This window comes from Rana temporaria, chromosome 1, assembly GCF_905171775.1.
Source record: "Rana temporaria chromosome 1, aRanTem1.1, whole genome shotgun sequence".
Taxonomy (NCBI): domain Eukaryota; kingdom Metazoa; phylum Chordata; class Amphibia; order Anura; family Ranidae; genus Rana; species Rana temporaria.
Window position 1 is genome coordinate 390,010,573 of NC_053489.1, and position 17,183 is coordinate 390,027,755.

General features: G+C 42.6%; 1 protein-coding gene across 2 annotated transcripts in view; it reads left to right on the forward strand.

Moving 5' to 3' along the window:
- Positions 1-4,650: 4,650 nt before the first annotated feature.
- The window catches only part of BTBD2 (BTB domain containing 2), a 170,925-nt gene continuing 158,392 nt past the window's right edge, over positions 4,651-17,183 (forward strand). Inside the window, exon 1 of one of the 2 annotated variants that reach the window (XM_040322583.1) lies at positions 4,651-5,166. In XM_040322583.1, coding sequence (XP_040178517.1) covers positions 4,712-5,166 — 455 coding nt within the window. In that variant the 5' untranslated portion in view covers positions 4,651-4,711. The remainder of the gene's footprint in view (positions 5,167-17,183) is intronic. The other variant, XM_040322584.1, reaches the window with a different exon arrangement.

The window sequence follows — 17,183 nt, forward strand, 5'->3', positions numbered from 1 at the left end:
TGGGCTAACTTCACTGTTGTCTAATATGTTAATTCAAAAAAGTGGGCTTGTAAGACCGCTGCTCAAATATGGTGTGACAAAAAGTCTTGCAACGACCGCCAATTTATTCTCTAGGGTGTTAGAAAAAAATATATATAATGTTTGGGGGTTCTAAGTAATTTTCTAGCAAAAAAAAAAGTTTTTAACTTGTAAACACCATATCTCAGAAAGAGGCTCGGCCCTTAAAGAGGAAGTAAACCCTGATGGGTGTTACTTCTTCTTTGTTTCCCTGTAAAGGTAAAGCATAATGGGCTACTATGTATTGCATAGTAGCCCATTATGTGACACTTACCTGCAGGAGAAGCCCGCGATGTCACCGTCTTCCACGCTGGCAGCGAGCGTTCATTCTTCACTAAGGATGAGCTCCCCCAAATGTCAGGTTCAGCCAGGAGACCTTATCCATATGCTGTGGAGATGCCCCAAGCTTGTGAGGTATTGGAACGCAGTGATCGTGATCATTAATTCTACTTATCAGGTCCAGTTGCCTGTGAATCCGCTGGTGTGCTTGCTTGGGGGTCTAGATGAGGACTTATACTTGCCTCCTGTTTACACTGCTCTGCTTAGACTGCTTTATCTGGCAAGAAAGCTTATAGCGAGATATTGGCTGTCTACCCGGGTTCCGATAAGCCGGCAGTGGATCCAGGAGGTTAATAAGATTTTTATAAGGGAAAAGAACACATACTCCCATAGGAAAGCATCACGAAAATTTGATAACATATGGCAGTGTTGGTTGGAATCCCCGGAGGTAGCTCCTCCACAACTAGTCCTTAATAGGTTGTTACAGGGATAATGACTTGGTTGGGTGGGCATTAGTGTTGCTCACGAATATTCGCATTGCGAATATTCGACTCGAATATAGCATATTCGAGAAATCGCGCTATATTTCGAATTTCGCGGTGAATATTCGCAATTCCGAATATTCGCATTTTTTCAATTTGATTTTTAAAACAGATCACATCCTATCGACGTCTAAAAGCATTGCTGGTATGATTAGAGACCCTGGGCCGAGTAGCTAAGCTGAGGCGATCCTTTTATGTTGCCAAATTGAAAAAAAAAAAATTGCGATTTTTCGCTATTGCGAATGCGAAAATGATTGCGAATTTTCGATAACTGTGGTAGGAGAACTCTGATTGTCTCTGATGCAAAAGGGGGGGGCTTTGTGTATGTGTATGTTATGAATATTTGTATGTTTGATATTATTATTTTTTGTAAGAAGGAAAAAATTGCGCATACCTTAAAAAAGGGGAGAATACAGCAGCAACTCAAAAATGTTATACGACATAAATTAATACAAGACAGAAAATGGAGTCGCTCTACAAGAATAAAAAATATGTCTAGTGACAAGACATGTGGGCAAATTATAAAATAAGCAAGCGCAAATAACTTGTGAAATACACAGTGAAACAAATATATAAAGAAATATAGTCCCAATAATAGAAAAATAATCTTTCATAAAAATGTCTTTGATATGTGAAGTGAAAAAAAGTCCAAAGCATGCAGCATGAACGTGTTCAATCTTCAAGGTGTTTGATTGACAAACGGCTGTGACAGATGGATAGAGTAAAGAATCACCACCAATGCAAAACACTTTTTATTTTGTATTGTAAAATATCACGAATATTCTGAGCCAATCAGAGTGCTCCTTCCGCATTTGCCGAATATTCGCAATTATTTTGTATTGTAAAATATCAAGAATATTCTGAGCCAATCAGAGTGCTCCTTCTGCATTTGCCGAATATTCGCAATTATTTTGTATTGTAAAATATCAAGAATATTCTGAGCCAATCAGAGTGCTCCTTCTGCATTTGCCGAATATTCGCAATTATTTTGTATTGTAAAATATCAAGAATATTCTGAGCCAATCAGAGTGCTCCTTCCGCATTTGCCGAATATTCGCAATTATTTTGTATTGTAAAATATCACGAATATTCTGAGCCAATCAGAGTGCTCCTACAGCATTTGTCGAAATTGCGCAATAAATATCGCATTCGCATGTTGCGATATTTCGATAAAATATCACGAATATTCTGAGCCAATCAGAGCGCTCCTCCAGCATTTCTCGAAATTGCGCAATAAATATCGCATTCGCATGTTGCGATATTTCGATAAAATATCACGAATATTCTGAGCCAATCAGAGTGCTCCTACCGCAGTTATCAAAAAATCGCAATTATTTTCGCATTCGCAATAGCGAAAAATCGCAATCATTTAATTTCGATAAAATATCACGAATATTCGAATTTAGCGAATATATCTCGAATATTCGAATATATATTCGAGATATATCGCGAAATCGAATATGGCATATTCTGCTCAACACTAGTGGGCATTAGGATGTGACTGTTTCTTAAAACTACTGGACACAAGGGTAGTGGGACGGGTGGCTTGAGAAATGATTTATTGGTGTCATCAGGCTGTGCTGGTCTTTTTTTTTTTCTGTTTGTTGGTTATTTTTTCTTTGTTTTTTATCTCTATTCCTCTCCTGACAGATGTAACAAGGGGCGGAGTGGCAGTTGTACATGGTACTTGTTTCAGTACTGTTATTGAGATTGTGTATTGCTCCTTGTTTTTGTACAACTGACAATGTATCCTGTGTGGCCCTTTTTCTTTTGGGTCACTTAATTGCTGTGTACATGTCTTTTCTTTTGCTTTTTTCACAATAAAAACTTTTCTGATTTAAAAAAAAGGATGAGCTCCAGTGTGTTCGCATAGTACACGTGTAGAGCCCGCCAGGAAGTCTGCACGGCGCTGCGCTAATCACAACCAGGGAGACATTTCCCGATCTCTGCAGCCGAGCATCGGGACATTGTCTCCCTGGCTGTGATTAGCGCAGCGCAGACTTCCTGGCGGGCTCTGCACGTGTGCTACGCGAACACGCTGGAGCTCATCCTTATTCTTCACCCCTCTTCTTCCGGGGGCCGCAAAGTCCGGCTCTGTGACTGGCCGGAGTCGCGTGACATGCATGCGAGTGGGAGCCTGACCCCAGCATGAAACGGAACAGCGTGACCTTTCAAGACAGCACATGCGCCGTTAAAAGCGTTGCCCGGGGAAGTTGCAAATATCTCAGAGAACGTGTAGATCTCTGAGATATTGCAAGCACCTACAGATAAGCCTTAAGCTAGGCTTACCTGTAGGTGTAAGTTGTCCCTGAGGGTTGACTTCCTCTTTAACCACTTCCATACAGGGCATTTTCACCCCCTTCCTGCCCAGACCAATTTTTAGTTTTTAGCACTGTTGCACTTTGAATGACAATTGCGTGGTCGTGCGACGTGGCTTCCAAACAAAATTGACGCCCTTTTTTTCCCACAAATAGAGCTTTCTTTTGGTGGTATTTGATCACCTCTGCGTTTTTTATTTTTTGCGCTATAAATAAAAGAACGACAATCTTGAAAAAAACACAATATCTTTTACTTTTTGATTTAATAAATATCATAATTTAAAAAAATAAAAAAAAATGTCCTCAGTTTAGACCGATACGTATTCTTCTACATATTTTTGGTAAAAAAAATAAAAAATCGCAATAAGCGTATTTGATCGGTTTGTTCAAAGTTCAAAAGTTCTAGCATCTACAAAATAGGGAATAGAATTATGGCATTTGAATTTTTTTTTACTAGCAATGGTGGCGATCTGCGATTTTTTTTTATTGTGACCGTGACATTGCGGCGGACACATTGGACAACTTTTGACAAGTTTTTGGGACCATTCACATTTATACAGCGATTAGTGCTATAAAACTGCACTGATTAATGTGTAAATGTGACTGGCAGGGGTTAACACTAGGGGGCGCTGAAGGGGTTAAATATGTTCCCTAAAGTGTGTTCTAACTGTAGGGGGAGGGGGACTCACAAGGGGAGGAGACCGATCTGTGTTCCTCTGTACTGGGAACACACATTGGTCTCCTCACCGCTGACAGGACATGGATCTGTGTGTTTACACATACAGATCCATGGTCTTGCCGTGATTGCAGGCAATCGCGGGTACCTGGCGGACATCGCGGACGCGCACCGGGTCCCGCGCAATGTGGCGGGGGCGCACGCGCCCCCTAGCCGCCCGAGAAGGCTAGGACTTCATATGACGTCCAATCTGACAGACAGAGGGTTCCCGCCGACGTCATTTTACAATGACTCGGTAGGGAACAGGTTAAGTGGTCCTCATTGGAGGGAGATTTCAGCAGCATATTTGGCAAGAACAGAATCACAGTATATATAACATAATATGCAAAGTGGTTGGAGGGAAGCTTCAAAATGGCAAAGATCTTTTTATTACAAATTATGTGAGCAGACTGCAGTTCCTGCACGGCTTACAGGCAAAAGATTATTAACCAGGTGACTGCCAGCAAAAAAAATGGCTTGCCTAAGGACAAATAAAAATCATCCTTGGACAGTCCATACTGTAGGAAAGAGTGAACGTGAGAAGTTTGTTGGACGCGCCAATCAGCGCGCTCTGTCTTTGAACACGTGATCTAAGATGGCGCCTGGAAGACAAACAGGAACTAAACATAGTGTCCGCAGTTTTGGAGCTCGAAGCCGTCACTTTTCTCGTCCAATCAACAGGACCGATCATTCCCATCGCTCGTAGTCAAGGTCACAAGTTCCACCCATCTACTGTTTTAAGTCAATCTGATTCCTGCGCTTTTCCCGTTGCCATAGTGATTTTAGGGCCACACCGCCCCATGCGTCGCTGCTGCCCGCTTTTATTTGTGAACAGTGGTTGGGAACTTCCAGCTATATCCGCCTCCAGCCGCCCACAGGAGCCTCCCCCATCCAAGATGGCGGCGGGTGGGAATGGTGGCCTTTCGTTCTCCGGTGTGGTGAGCAACAGCGCCCCTAGCAATCGCGGTGGGACGGTGTCCACTTCGTACAACTACAGCGGAGGGGCAGCGGTTTCCTCTCCGGGGAACCAAACTGCATCGGCAGCGTCTTCGGCCGGGGCCTCGCCTCCAACGGCTCCGCCTCCGCCTCTACCTGCGGCCGCCGGCCTCCTGCACCGAGAGCCCGTCTATAACTGGCAAGCCACTAAGACCACGGTGCGGGAACGCTTCACTTTTCTGTTTAACAACGAGGTGCTGAGTGACGTGCATTTCCTAGTCGGGAAAGGACTGGGCAGTCAGCGGATACCCGCTCATAGGTACAGAACCCTCCGGCTTCCAGCACAACATTGCACTATACATTCTAGACTTGTCACACCCACCCCGACTGCACAAGGCTAGGGTGACAAACACACAGGGTGCTCATTGTGTTTGTGGATTACACAAGTTACTTCCATGTGCTCATGTCAAGGCAATTTACCACACCTGCACCTCTGAAAGGCGATCTGCTGCAGTGGGTCTCTTTTTGGAGGATCTTGAATGGGCAGATGGGGATGTGATGGGTTGCTTTTTCATCGCCTGTTTTAACCCTATGTTGTGCCACAAATGGGTGCGGTTTAGTTGCTACCTCCCCCTTTTGCATGAATTGTGTACCCGTTGGCAGCGGTAACGCTTGCCAGGCGCAAAATCAGCATGCATATAACTCGGGGGCACTGCAGATGCCTAACCACTTCAGCCCTGGAAGGATTTACCCCCTTCCTGACCAGGCCATTTTTTTTTTGCGATGCAGCACTGTCGCTTTAACTGATAATTGCGTGGTCATGTGATGCTGTACCCAAACAAAATTGATGTCATGAATGGTGTGTTTTTTTTTTTTTTTTTGGTGGTATTTTATCACCTTCTGGGTTTTTTTCTTTTTGCACTATAAACAAAAAGCGATAATTACATATTTTTTTTTTTTTTTTTTTTGTGTTTTTAACTTTGATATAAAACGCCCCCCCCCACAAAAAAAAGTATTTCTCAGTTTAGGCCAATATGTATTCTGCTTCATATTTTTGGTTAAAAAAATAGCCCAAAAGTTATCATGTCTACAAAATGGGGGGGGGGGGGGGGTAGATTTATGGCTTTTTTTTTTTTTTTTTTTACTGGTAATGGGGGCGGTGTGTGTGTGTGTGTGTGTGTGTGTGGCTTTTTTTTTTTTTGGATTGCGAAGGGCAGATAACACCTGACATTTTTTTGACCAGTGACATCGGAGCAAAAAATAATCACTGACAATGTACTAATGACACTGGCAGGGAAGAGGTCATCAGGGGCAAACAAGGGATAAATGTGTTCTAACTGGATGGGGGAACGATCGCGGGTGGCTGGCGGACGTTGAGTCCCCTGGACCTGCTGATTGCCCCCTCTGGCCACAATGGGAGCGTGTGCCTACCAAAGTGAGTTTCCGCGCCGACGTACAGCTGCGGCGATTTGTATGAACAATCCATTTTGCCGCAGTATGACGGCGGCTGGTCGGGAAGCAGTTAAAGTGGGAGTAAACTCCCTTGTATGATTTATTTTTTTAGCCCTAGGTAAGCCTAAAATCGGGCTTGCCTATAGGCACAGTAAATAGCTCCTAAATGTGCGCCGTTTAGCAGATATTTTCTTTCGATGCAGCCGGTGTCATCACCGACCCATACGCTCTGAGGGAACGGCATACCCATGCCGTAAGCAGCAACTCCCTTGCTCATGCATGAGTGATGTCATTGTCGGCTCTGCCATTCATATCGCTGAGGCCTGTGAACTGGGTGAAGATGGAAGCGCCTTCAGCTGTGACAGGGCTTTGTTTTCACGTAAGTCTGTCATAATGTGCTAGTATGCAATACATGCAAGCACATTTTGACTTGCTGTCCAGTGCCTATTTATTTTTTTAGGTGGTTTACTACTACTTATTTTGACACTCTACTCCAAAGGCTCCTCCTGCAAGTTTCTCTGCAGGCTGGGAAAGAGCTGGGTCATGTGACAGATGTATATCGATTAGAAAAAGGTCTGTGTATGGAGATTAAGGATGAGCTCTGGCGTGTTTGCATAGAACACGGGCAGAGCCCGCCAGGAAGTGTGCACGGTGCTGTGCTAATCACAGCCAGGGAGACATTGTCCCGATGCTCGGCTGCAGGGATCGTGAAATGTCTCCCTGGTTGTTATTAGCGCAGCGCCGTGCATACTTCCTGGCGGGCTCTGCACGTGTTCTATGCGAACATGCCAGAGCTCATCCTTAATGGAGATATATAATGGTGCCCTCATACAGAAATAGAAAGGACAATGTAACTTAAACAGTGGGGTTGATTTACTAAAGGCAAATATACTGTGCACTTGTTCCAGAGCTTAGTAAATGAGGTAAAGTCTCAAAAGGAAAATAAAAAAAACATTTTTGCTTGCACAGGATTGGATTATAGAAATCAGCAAAGCTTCCCTTTAGATCTAGAGCAGGGGTGTCAAACTGGCAGCCCTCCAGCTGTTGCAAAACTACAAGTCCCATGAGGCATTGCAAGGCTAACAGTTAACAAGCATGACTCCCACAGGCAGAGGCATGATGGGACTTGTAGCTGGAGGGCCGCCAGTTTGACACCCCTGATCTAGAGCAAATGGACTTGCAGTGCACAGGATTTTTTTTTCTGTTTAGAATATCGTCCTCCCTGTGTGTGTTCAGTATCCCTTTAACTGAACAAGCTAGAAGCTGATTGGTTACTATGCAGTGCTGTTCCAGATTCTGTCTGCCCTAGTTTTAGCCTAGGTTGAGTTGAATCAGTTTTTCTGTGAAAATTTGAGGAGAAGCTCTAGTGCAAGTTGATGTGGTTCAGATACAACTGGAATCTCTCCCTCTCTCCCTCCCCCCACGGAGCTTATAATCGCATCAGATTCGTACTGCATGTATGTGAGTGGGCTCAGTAGAACCTCGTTTTTTCACTTGTGCGATTACATGTGTTCTGGAACGTAAAAGAAGACAAATCAGTGTGAACCAGGGTTTAGTAAATCTCCCCCGCTGTGTTTTGCTAACTATGCAGGGCATACACGTCGTTTTAGTATTTATTCAGTATATTATGAATTTTAGTCCTTTTTTAAGGTGACCTTAATACCAACATACAGTAAAGTACATGCTGAAGCAGTGCATGGTGTCACCTCTATGTGCAGTCGTTTTCACTGGCATTCATTCTGAACAGTATCCCAATGTACAGTAGGTGCTGACGGACCTGCACTGCAGTGAAAAAAAAATTGCTTCTCGGACAATTTTTGTTGTGCTGTCTATGAATCATACACATGATTGTAAGAGGGCCATGCTGCATAAATTCAAGGGTAATTCAATGCAAGAGTAACACAAGGGCAGCTGACATTTAATCTGTACCTGCGTGTAGGAAATTATGTATACACTTGAATGCAGACTGCACTTGGGGCAGGACATAAAGTTTACATACCCTGGCAGAATTTATGATGTCTTGGCCTTTTTTCAGAGAATATGAATAACAAACTTTTGTCACTCATGGTTGGTGTTTGTCTGAAGCCATTTATTATCAATCAACTGTGTTTACTCCTTTTTAAATCGTAATGACAACAGAAACTACCCAAATTACCCTGATCAAAAGTTTACATACCCCAGTTAATACCGTGTATTCCCCGTTTTAACATCGACAGCTTTAAGTCTTTTGTGGATGAGACTCTTTATCTTCTCAGATGGTAAAGCTGCCCATTCCCCTTGGCAAAAAGCCTCCAGTTCCTGTAAATTCTTGCTCTGTCTTGCATGAACTGCACATTTGAGATCTCCCCAGAGTGGCCCAATGATATTGAGGGCAGGAGGCAGAGATGGCCACTCCAAAACCTTCACTTTATTCTGCTGTAGCCAATGAGGTCTACTTGGCTTGTGTTTTGAATCATTGTCATGTTGGAATGTCCATGTATGTCCCATGCGCAGCTTCCTGGATGATGCAAATGTTCCATTTTTTTTTTTTTTTTTTGATAACATACTGCATTCATTTTGACCACATTTCCTGTGTCTTTGTAGCTCACACATCCCCAAAATGTCAGCGATCCACCTCTGTGTTTCACAGTAGGAATTGTGTATTTTTCATCATAGGCCTTGTTCACTCCTCTCCAAATGTAGTGTTTATGGTTGTGGTCAAAAAGCAAAATTTTGGTTTCATCACTCCAAATGACTTTTTGCCAGAAGGTTTGAGGCTTGTCTCTGTGCTGTTTGGCGTATTGTTAGTGGGATATTTGGTGGTATTTGCTCAGTAATGGCTTTCTTCTGGCGACTCGGCCATGCAGCCCATCTTTCTTCAAGTGCCTCCTTATTGTGCATCTTGAAACAGCCACACCGCATGTTGTCAGAGTCTTGTATTTCCCCTGAAGTTATATGTGGGTCTTTCTTTACATCCCAAACTATTTTCCTGGCAGTTGTTGATAAAATTTTAGTCGGTCTACTTGACCGTGGTTGGGTTTCAACAGAACTCCTCATTTTCCACTTCTTGATTAGAGTTTGAACGTTGCTGATTGGCATTCTCAATTCCTTTTGGATATCTCTTTTCCTTTCCTGTTTTATACAGATCAACTACCTTTTCCTGCAAATCCATTGACGATTCTTTCGCTTCCCCCATGACTCAGAATCCTCAGTGCAGCACTGGTTGAAAGATGCAAGGGTCTGTCAGGAGTCCAGAAACTCATTGACCTTTTATACTCACTCTCACTAATTGCAAGCAAACATATCGCAGGTGAGGATGGTTACCTTAAGACCCCCCCCCCCCCCTTCACACTGGCCGACGTTTGGGCGCTGCAAGTATGAAGGCACTCTTAATAGCTATTCAAACCCTTTTGTGTCAAATTAATAATAAGCGTATATTTATTGGTTTGTGCAAAAGTTATGTCTACAAACCTAGGGTACGTTTTCTGGAATTTACACAGCTTTTAGTTTGACTGCCTAATTTCTTGAGGTTCTAAAATGGCAGAGCAGTACAACCCCCCCACCCCCCAAATGACCTCATTTTGGAAAGTGGATACCTCAAGGAAATTGCTGAGAGGCATGTTGAGCCCATTGAATATTTAATTGTTTTGTCCCAAGTGATGAAAATCTTTCGTTTTAAAAAAAATAAAATAAAAAATGTGTCACTAAATGAGATGTTGCTCACATGCCATGGTTATATGTGGAATATAACCATACATTCTGCTGCTTCTCCTGAATATGGGGATACCACATGTGTCACCCCATCTTGGAAAGTAGACACCCCAAGCTATTTTCTGAGCGGCATGGTGAGTATTTTGCTGCTCTCATTTTGTTTTTGAAAATAAAAAATTCTGTCCTTTTTTCTTTTCAAATCTTTGTGACAAAAAGCGAGATCTGCAAAATACTCACCATACCTCTCAGCAAATGGCTTGGGGTGTCTACTTTCCAAAATTGGGTCTTTTTATTTTTTTTTTATTTTTTTGCCATCTGGGCATTCCATGGCCTCAAACTGTTATAGGCAGTGAGGAGTGAAATCAAAAATTTACACCCTTAGCTTGAAGGCAGTGATTGGTTTTCAGGGTCCTGTGCTAGGCTTCCAAAAAGTCTCACACGTGGTATCCCCGTACTCAGGAAAACCAACAGAATGGATATTGGGCATATGTGTAATTACACCCCATGGCATGTTTGAGCAATATATCATTTAGTGACAACTAGGGGTGCAACGGATCGTGCATGATCCGCAATCCCAACGGGCTGACCTGTTTGGATCGGCACAGAATGCCAGGCCGCGGCTTTGGCCTAGCTCCGGAGCGGTCGGCCATCTTGGTACACCCGGCGGCGGTGCGCGCTGATGTTATCACCCCTCCCTCTGCTCGTGGATCTTTTATTCTGCAAGAGCGCGCTGTCTGCATGCAACCGAACCGAGTACATTGAGACTGAGTAGTACAGTGAGTTGATTCATGTTGGCTATATTACAGTGGGAAAATGGCTATACATATATAGTGCACTGTGTTTACTAGTGTGGGGGCCGGGGCAATGTTGGCTATTATTACAGTGTGGGAAAAATGGCTATTAGTGTTACTTTTTTTTTTTTTTGATCTGATTCGTGACTCCTGATCCGAGGATGGATCCGATCCGTGAGTTTTTTGATCCATTGCACCCCTAGTGACAACAAAAAAAAATTCCTGCAAATTGTGTCAAAATATGAAATATTCCATGCTTCTCAGCAAATAGCGCTATATATATATATATATATATATATATATATATATATATATATATATATATATATATATATATATATATATATATATATATATATATATATATATATATATATATACACTATATTGCCCAAATGTAAATAAAAAAGATGATCTTAAGCCGAGTACATGCATACCAAACAAAGACCAGGCCACTTTTTGCGAATCAGCACTGCGCTTCTTTGACTGACAATTGCGCAGTCGTGCGATGTGGCTCCCAAACAAAATTGACTTCCTTTTTCTCACACAAATATAGCTTTCTTTTGGTGGTATTTGATCACCTCTGTGGCTTTTATTTTTTGCACTATAAACAAAAAATTAGTGCAACAATTCTGAAGAAAATTCAATATTTTTTGCTATAATATCCCCCCCAAAAAATCTATAACATATTTTTTTTTTTTTTTTCCTTAGTTTAGGCCGATACGTACTATTCTACATATTTTTGGTAAAAAAAACGCAATAAGTGTATATTTATTGGTTTGCGCAAAAGTTATAGCGTCTACAAAATAGGGGATAGAATTATGGCATTATTATATTTTATTTTTTATCATGACTGCAACTTTATGGCGGACACTTTTGACACATTTTTGGGACCATTGTAATTTTTACAGCGATCAGTGCTAAAAAAATGCACTGATTACTGTGAAAATGACAGTAAAGGGGTTACCACTAGGTGGTGCTGAAGGGGTTAAGTATGCCTAGGGATGTGTTCTAACTGTAGGGGGGAATGGGCTTACTGTCAAGTGACAGTGATCACAGCTTCCGATTTCAGGAAGCTGTGTACACTGTCCTGTCACTAGGAAGACTGGGGAAATGCTTTGGTTTTTTATTTATTTATTCATTTTTGTGCTTTTTTTTTTTTTTTTTTTTTTTTTTTTATTGGAAAAAGTCAACTTTATTTGGATAAGTCATTTTACAAAGTAGTTGCTTATGTAGAATAATAAAACAGTACATTATAAGTCATTTTGTGTGAGATTCTTTGTACATACATGTTAAGGCACATGTTTATGAGGGTATAGACCAGTGGTCATCAACCCTGTCCACAGGGCCCACTAACAGGCCAGGTTTTATGTATTACCTTGGGAAGATGCAGACTAGAATACTGCAATCACTGACCAGTAAAAACTGGCTTGTTAATGGGCCCTGAGGACAGGGTTGATGACCACTGGTATAGACAACCAGTATATAAGAAACTTCATGTCATTCAGCTACCAATACAGTTCTGATTAAGATTTTCATGGTTAACACCTTCATATGACGGTCACTTTCTACGTTCATCTAAGTATGCCTGTCTGCTGGGCTTGGATTATTTTAGGCACATGTTTCTCAATCCTCTAACCATCTATCCCACACCTTGAGTACTTATGCACGCACTTTCTATGGGCATAGACTCCTTTTTTTTTTTTTTTTAAATGGTAGTGCATCATTAATGTCCCTCCTCCATTGGCGTATGGAGGGAGGCTGAGCCTGCATCCATACCTTGGCTATGCCCTTATGGGCCATAAACAGAGTTTCATTTAGAAATGTAGCTTGGTATTTGTCAATTTCTACGTCTGGCAGAAGTCCCAGAAGACATAGTTTGGGGTCTAATACCACTGGAGAATCCATATTGTCATGTAAAAACTGGACAATCTGCGTCCAGTATGTCAATGTTTGGGCAGCTCCATATGGGATGGAAGAACGTTCCAGGCTCTGCGTGGCACAAATGGCATGTCGGGTCATAAGTATGGAGGAATTTCGCCTTTTTTAGGGGAGTCAGGTAGGCATTGTGTACACTATATATCTTTGCCAGTCTGTCAGATAACTTGGGGGATGTCAGTCTGGTCCCTTCCAATATTTCATCCCAGTCTTCCTCCTCCATAGGGCCTATGTCTGTCTTTTTTTTCCCATTCCATTTTTGCCTTTTGTGCAATGGCATTTGAACTACGGTTTCTGATCTTTAGATACAGGGTCGATATGAGTTTAGAGGGTTCCTCTCCCATTATTACATCCAGAACTGGGGGAGAATCCGACACTACCATGTTTGGTAATTGTGTTTTCAATGCATGGCGCAGTTGTAGATACTTAAAGGCGATCTGGTTAGGGAGTTTATATTCTTCCTTAAGTACTTGAAACTGCTTGATTCTGGAGTTGGATAACGCCTGATGGAGGTGTATTATGCCATGTGTAGCCCATACTGTCGATTCGAATCTAAGAGATTCTAACTCGGGTAGGTGTTTGTTGAACCATAGTGGGGTGTGGTGTGAATTTTTCCCAGTGTTGTTTTTTTCAACGTGATTTCCCATATTCTTTGATGGAGTAGCATTCCCATATTATACCTTTGTGTATATATTTTATTTATTTAATTTTTTTTTATTTATTTTTTTAGTGAGTCGTTTCCCTCCGAGGATAGCTTGGAGCGGGGTAAATGCTGGGTGACCCGGTTTATTACATACTAGGGACCTATAGCGTTGCATCTCCACTTTGTTAAAGTGGTATATGAGGGAGAGTTGAGCTGCCAAGTAATAATCCTGTAAATCTGTGTGAGAGAGATATATAGATATATAGATATAGAGATATAGAGATATAGAGATATATATATATATATATATATATATATATATATATATATATATATATATATATATATATATATATATATATATATATATATATATAAAATCTCTATCTCCTCTTATGGATTGGTAGAGATCCTTGAGTTTAGGTATGAGTGTTTCGGAGTATGTTGCATAAAACGTCTAATCCAGGGGCTTTAGACTTGGCCAGTTGGCAATATCCTGTGTAGTTATGGGTGCATATAGTAATTTTTAGGCCCCATGCACACGAGACGCTGCTAAACTCGAGTTCAGAGGCATTTGGGCATTTTTTTCAACTGCCCCTGAACACATTTAATGTTATCCTATGTGTCCATGCACACGATCAAGTTTTTTGGCGTTTCAAAGCAGTTGGGTTTAGGGCCGTTTTTCCAAACCCAAAATTTTGAGTTCAGAAGCTTTCAGCTTTTGCGTTTTAGACACAAAACGCGGCACAAATAGTTTGATTCTGAGCTTGGGGAGGGTCTACAGTGTTTTGGGGATAAACGCTGACAGCCGCAAATCGCCGCGAAATTCGCGGCAAAAACGGGCGTTTTAAATGCCGTTTTCTGCCTTTGAAAAGCTGAGATTAGAGGCGTTTGTAATAGCGTCTCGTGTGCATGGGGCCTTACTTGCTCTGGTTTTAACCTAGGGAATTGGATTGTATTTAAATACGATTGGAGTTCACCTTGTGTATGTGTAGTATGGGATTTATAAAGGTTTCTATAGAATTGTAAAAACTGGGATGCTACTTGAGAGGGGTCCGTAATGTCATAAACCCTTTGCTTGCAGAAAAATATACTTTGTTTGGCATTTTCAGTGCATAATTGTGTTACCATGCGGGACTGTAGTTTTACCTTGTCTAGATTTTCAGGGGTGGGATTGGAGTTATAAGTTGCTTCCAGCTCTTGCAGTTTATCAGTTGTTAGTTGTAGTATTAGATTAGAGGACTGTTTAAGTCTGTTTATTCTGGTGGTAAGAATCCATTGGGCCTGTACTTTAAGTTCAACCCAGAATGTGTTGAGGGAGGGTGGGATTCTAGGTCTGTCCAGGAAGTATTTTTAATCTCTTTCAATGGAATCATGATCTGTAAGGACCGACAGCCAGTGGGGGTTTAACCTCCATGTGCGTACAGGGGGGGTGCTCCTCAAATACTGTCACCCAGCAAGGGGAATGGTCTGACAACGTCCTTGGTGCAATCCCCAACACTGTGACCTTAGGTAGTAGAGCCTGGGACACCAGTACAAAGTCTATTCTAGACATGGTATTATGGCTCGTGGAATTACATGTGTAGGCTCTGGTTGTGGGGTTGTTGTGCCTCTACACATCCACTAGGGCAAACTCTGTCATGGTACAAGATAGTCTGGTCTGCACGGGTGCACCCGGTTGGTCCCCTATTTGGAGACATTACCTTGTTAAAGTCCCCCATCCAAATTGCTGGTATGGTTGGATGTTGCGCCATAAACGATAGGCCCTCTGTAACTACATCAGATTTGTATGGGGGGGAGGGGAGATGTAGCTGGCTATAGTCGGCAAGGGGGCTCCTCCAACAAGTGCATGTAAAAAAAATATATCTACCCTGCTGGTCAGTCTCCACAGCTATCAATTCAAACGGGGTGGATTTAGCCACTAGCACCGTGACCCCACTGAAAAAGTTTGTATGGGTGCTGTGATACGCCCATCCTACCCAGGGGTGCTTCAGCACCGCCTGTAAATGCCCAGTGACATGGGTCTCCACCAGCACAATAATATCTGCTGTTTGTCTTTTTTAAAGAAATGTTAGTACAGCTGTTCGTTTAATTTTATCACACATGCCTTGCACATTCCATGTCATGAATTGAGTTGGTCATGGCTTACTGGGGGTACATATTCCTGCAGGGTAGCATCACTTACTAACATATATTGTACATTTATTCTAAGAGCATCACTACAATTCACACAATAACCATGCATTTTTGGGCTTCTTTTCCAACATAAAAACGTATGCACAACGGTGCAACATTTCCCAATGCTCTGATCTGGCATTTTCCTTCCCTCCCAGCTTTTCACCTCCCCAACTTGGTAAAAGCATACAATACCCATGAACCAGTGTTGGGACTTTATTCCAGCCTTCCAAACTGACTGGAGGTGTTCTACTTGAACCAGTTATAGCATAAAAAAAAGCTGTGACAAAAAAATAGGCTGTATATGTGAGATGGGGGCGATTTCTTACTGCACAGCGCATGGGAAGGGAGCAGGTGAAGTCCTATGTTCAGTAGTCCTTCAATCGAGCGAGTCTCTTGCCATTCAGGATTCTGGAACACTTGAGTGAAAATATGTGACCATATGGTTCAGCAGTGTCTCATGGTGGGTCAGATTTTATCACAGTGTGAGTTAATGTTAGTCATAGAGCATTGTTGCCCAGGCATGCCCTGTGTATGGGGGCATTGTTCCCAAAGGAGATAAAGACTGATGTCTTTACCCCCCCCCCCCATTGTGCGGAGCATGATTTAATGTTCTTAATCCCCATCCCCTTGCAGACAGTCCTGTGGGGGATCCGTGTGTAAAGTGACACGGGAAATGGGGAGAGCTGTGGGGAGTAAATCCTCCATTTGTGGGCAAAGGTAGTTGTACTCACTCAGTTTCTGTAGTCAGCGTGTTACATCTTGTTATCCGCGTTGATCCAGCCAGGCTGCTGCTGCCTTTTGGATTTTCAAAGATCTGTACATGGCCATCTTCCTCCACTCTTAGGCCCCGTACACACGGTCAGTTTGGTCCGATGAGAATGAACCGAAGTTCATTTTCATCGGACCAAACCGACCGTGTGTATAGGCTATCGGTCTGTTTTCCTTCGGTCCAAAATTTTAAAACATGCTTCAAAACCGACTCGATGGACTGCTGCCCCATCGGACCAAACCGATGGTTAGTACAGAAAAGCATTGGTTCAAAACCCGCGCATGCTCAGAATCAAGTCGACGCATGCTTGGAAGCATTGAACATCGTTTTATTCAGCACGTCGTGTGTTTGACGTCACCGCGTTCTGACCCGATCGGATTTTGGACTGACGGTGTGTACACATATCAGGCCGTACGGCCACTTCAGAGGTGAACCGATAAGCGGTCCGTCGGACCATTCTCATCGGTTTTGTCCGACTGTGTGTACGGGGCCTTAGTCTAGCAAGAAACAGCATGGCATATTTGAGATGTAGTGCTCTAAGCCTTTTAACATATTGGAACTGTGCCCTTCTCTTTTGAACCTTGTTGGAGAAATCAGGGAAGACTGCCACGTGACTGTTATCAAGCTCAATATTTCCTTTCTCTCTGATTAGCCTCAGGATTTTGTCTCTATCCTAAAAATGTAAGAACTTTGCAATAAAGGTCCTGGGGGGGGGGGGGGCGCACCTGCTGGAGGGGGTTTTGCTGGGATGCGATGAGCTCTCTCCACTGCAAACATGACAGAGAAAGCCTCCCTGCCATATTGATCAATGAGAAGTGACTAGGTATTTAGTGGGATTGTTACCTTCAGTTCTCTCTGGCAGTCCTATGAACCGA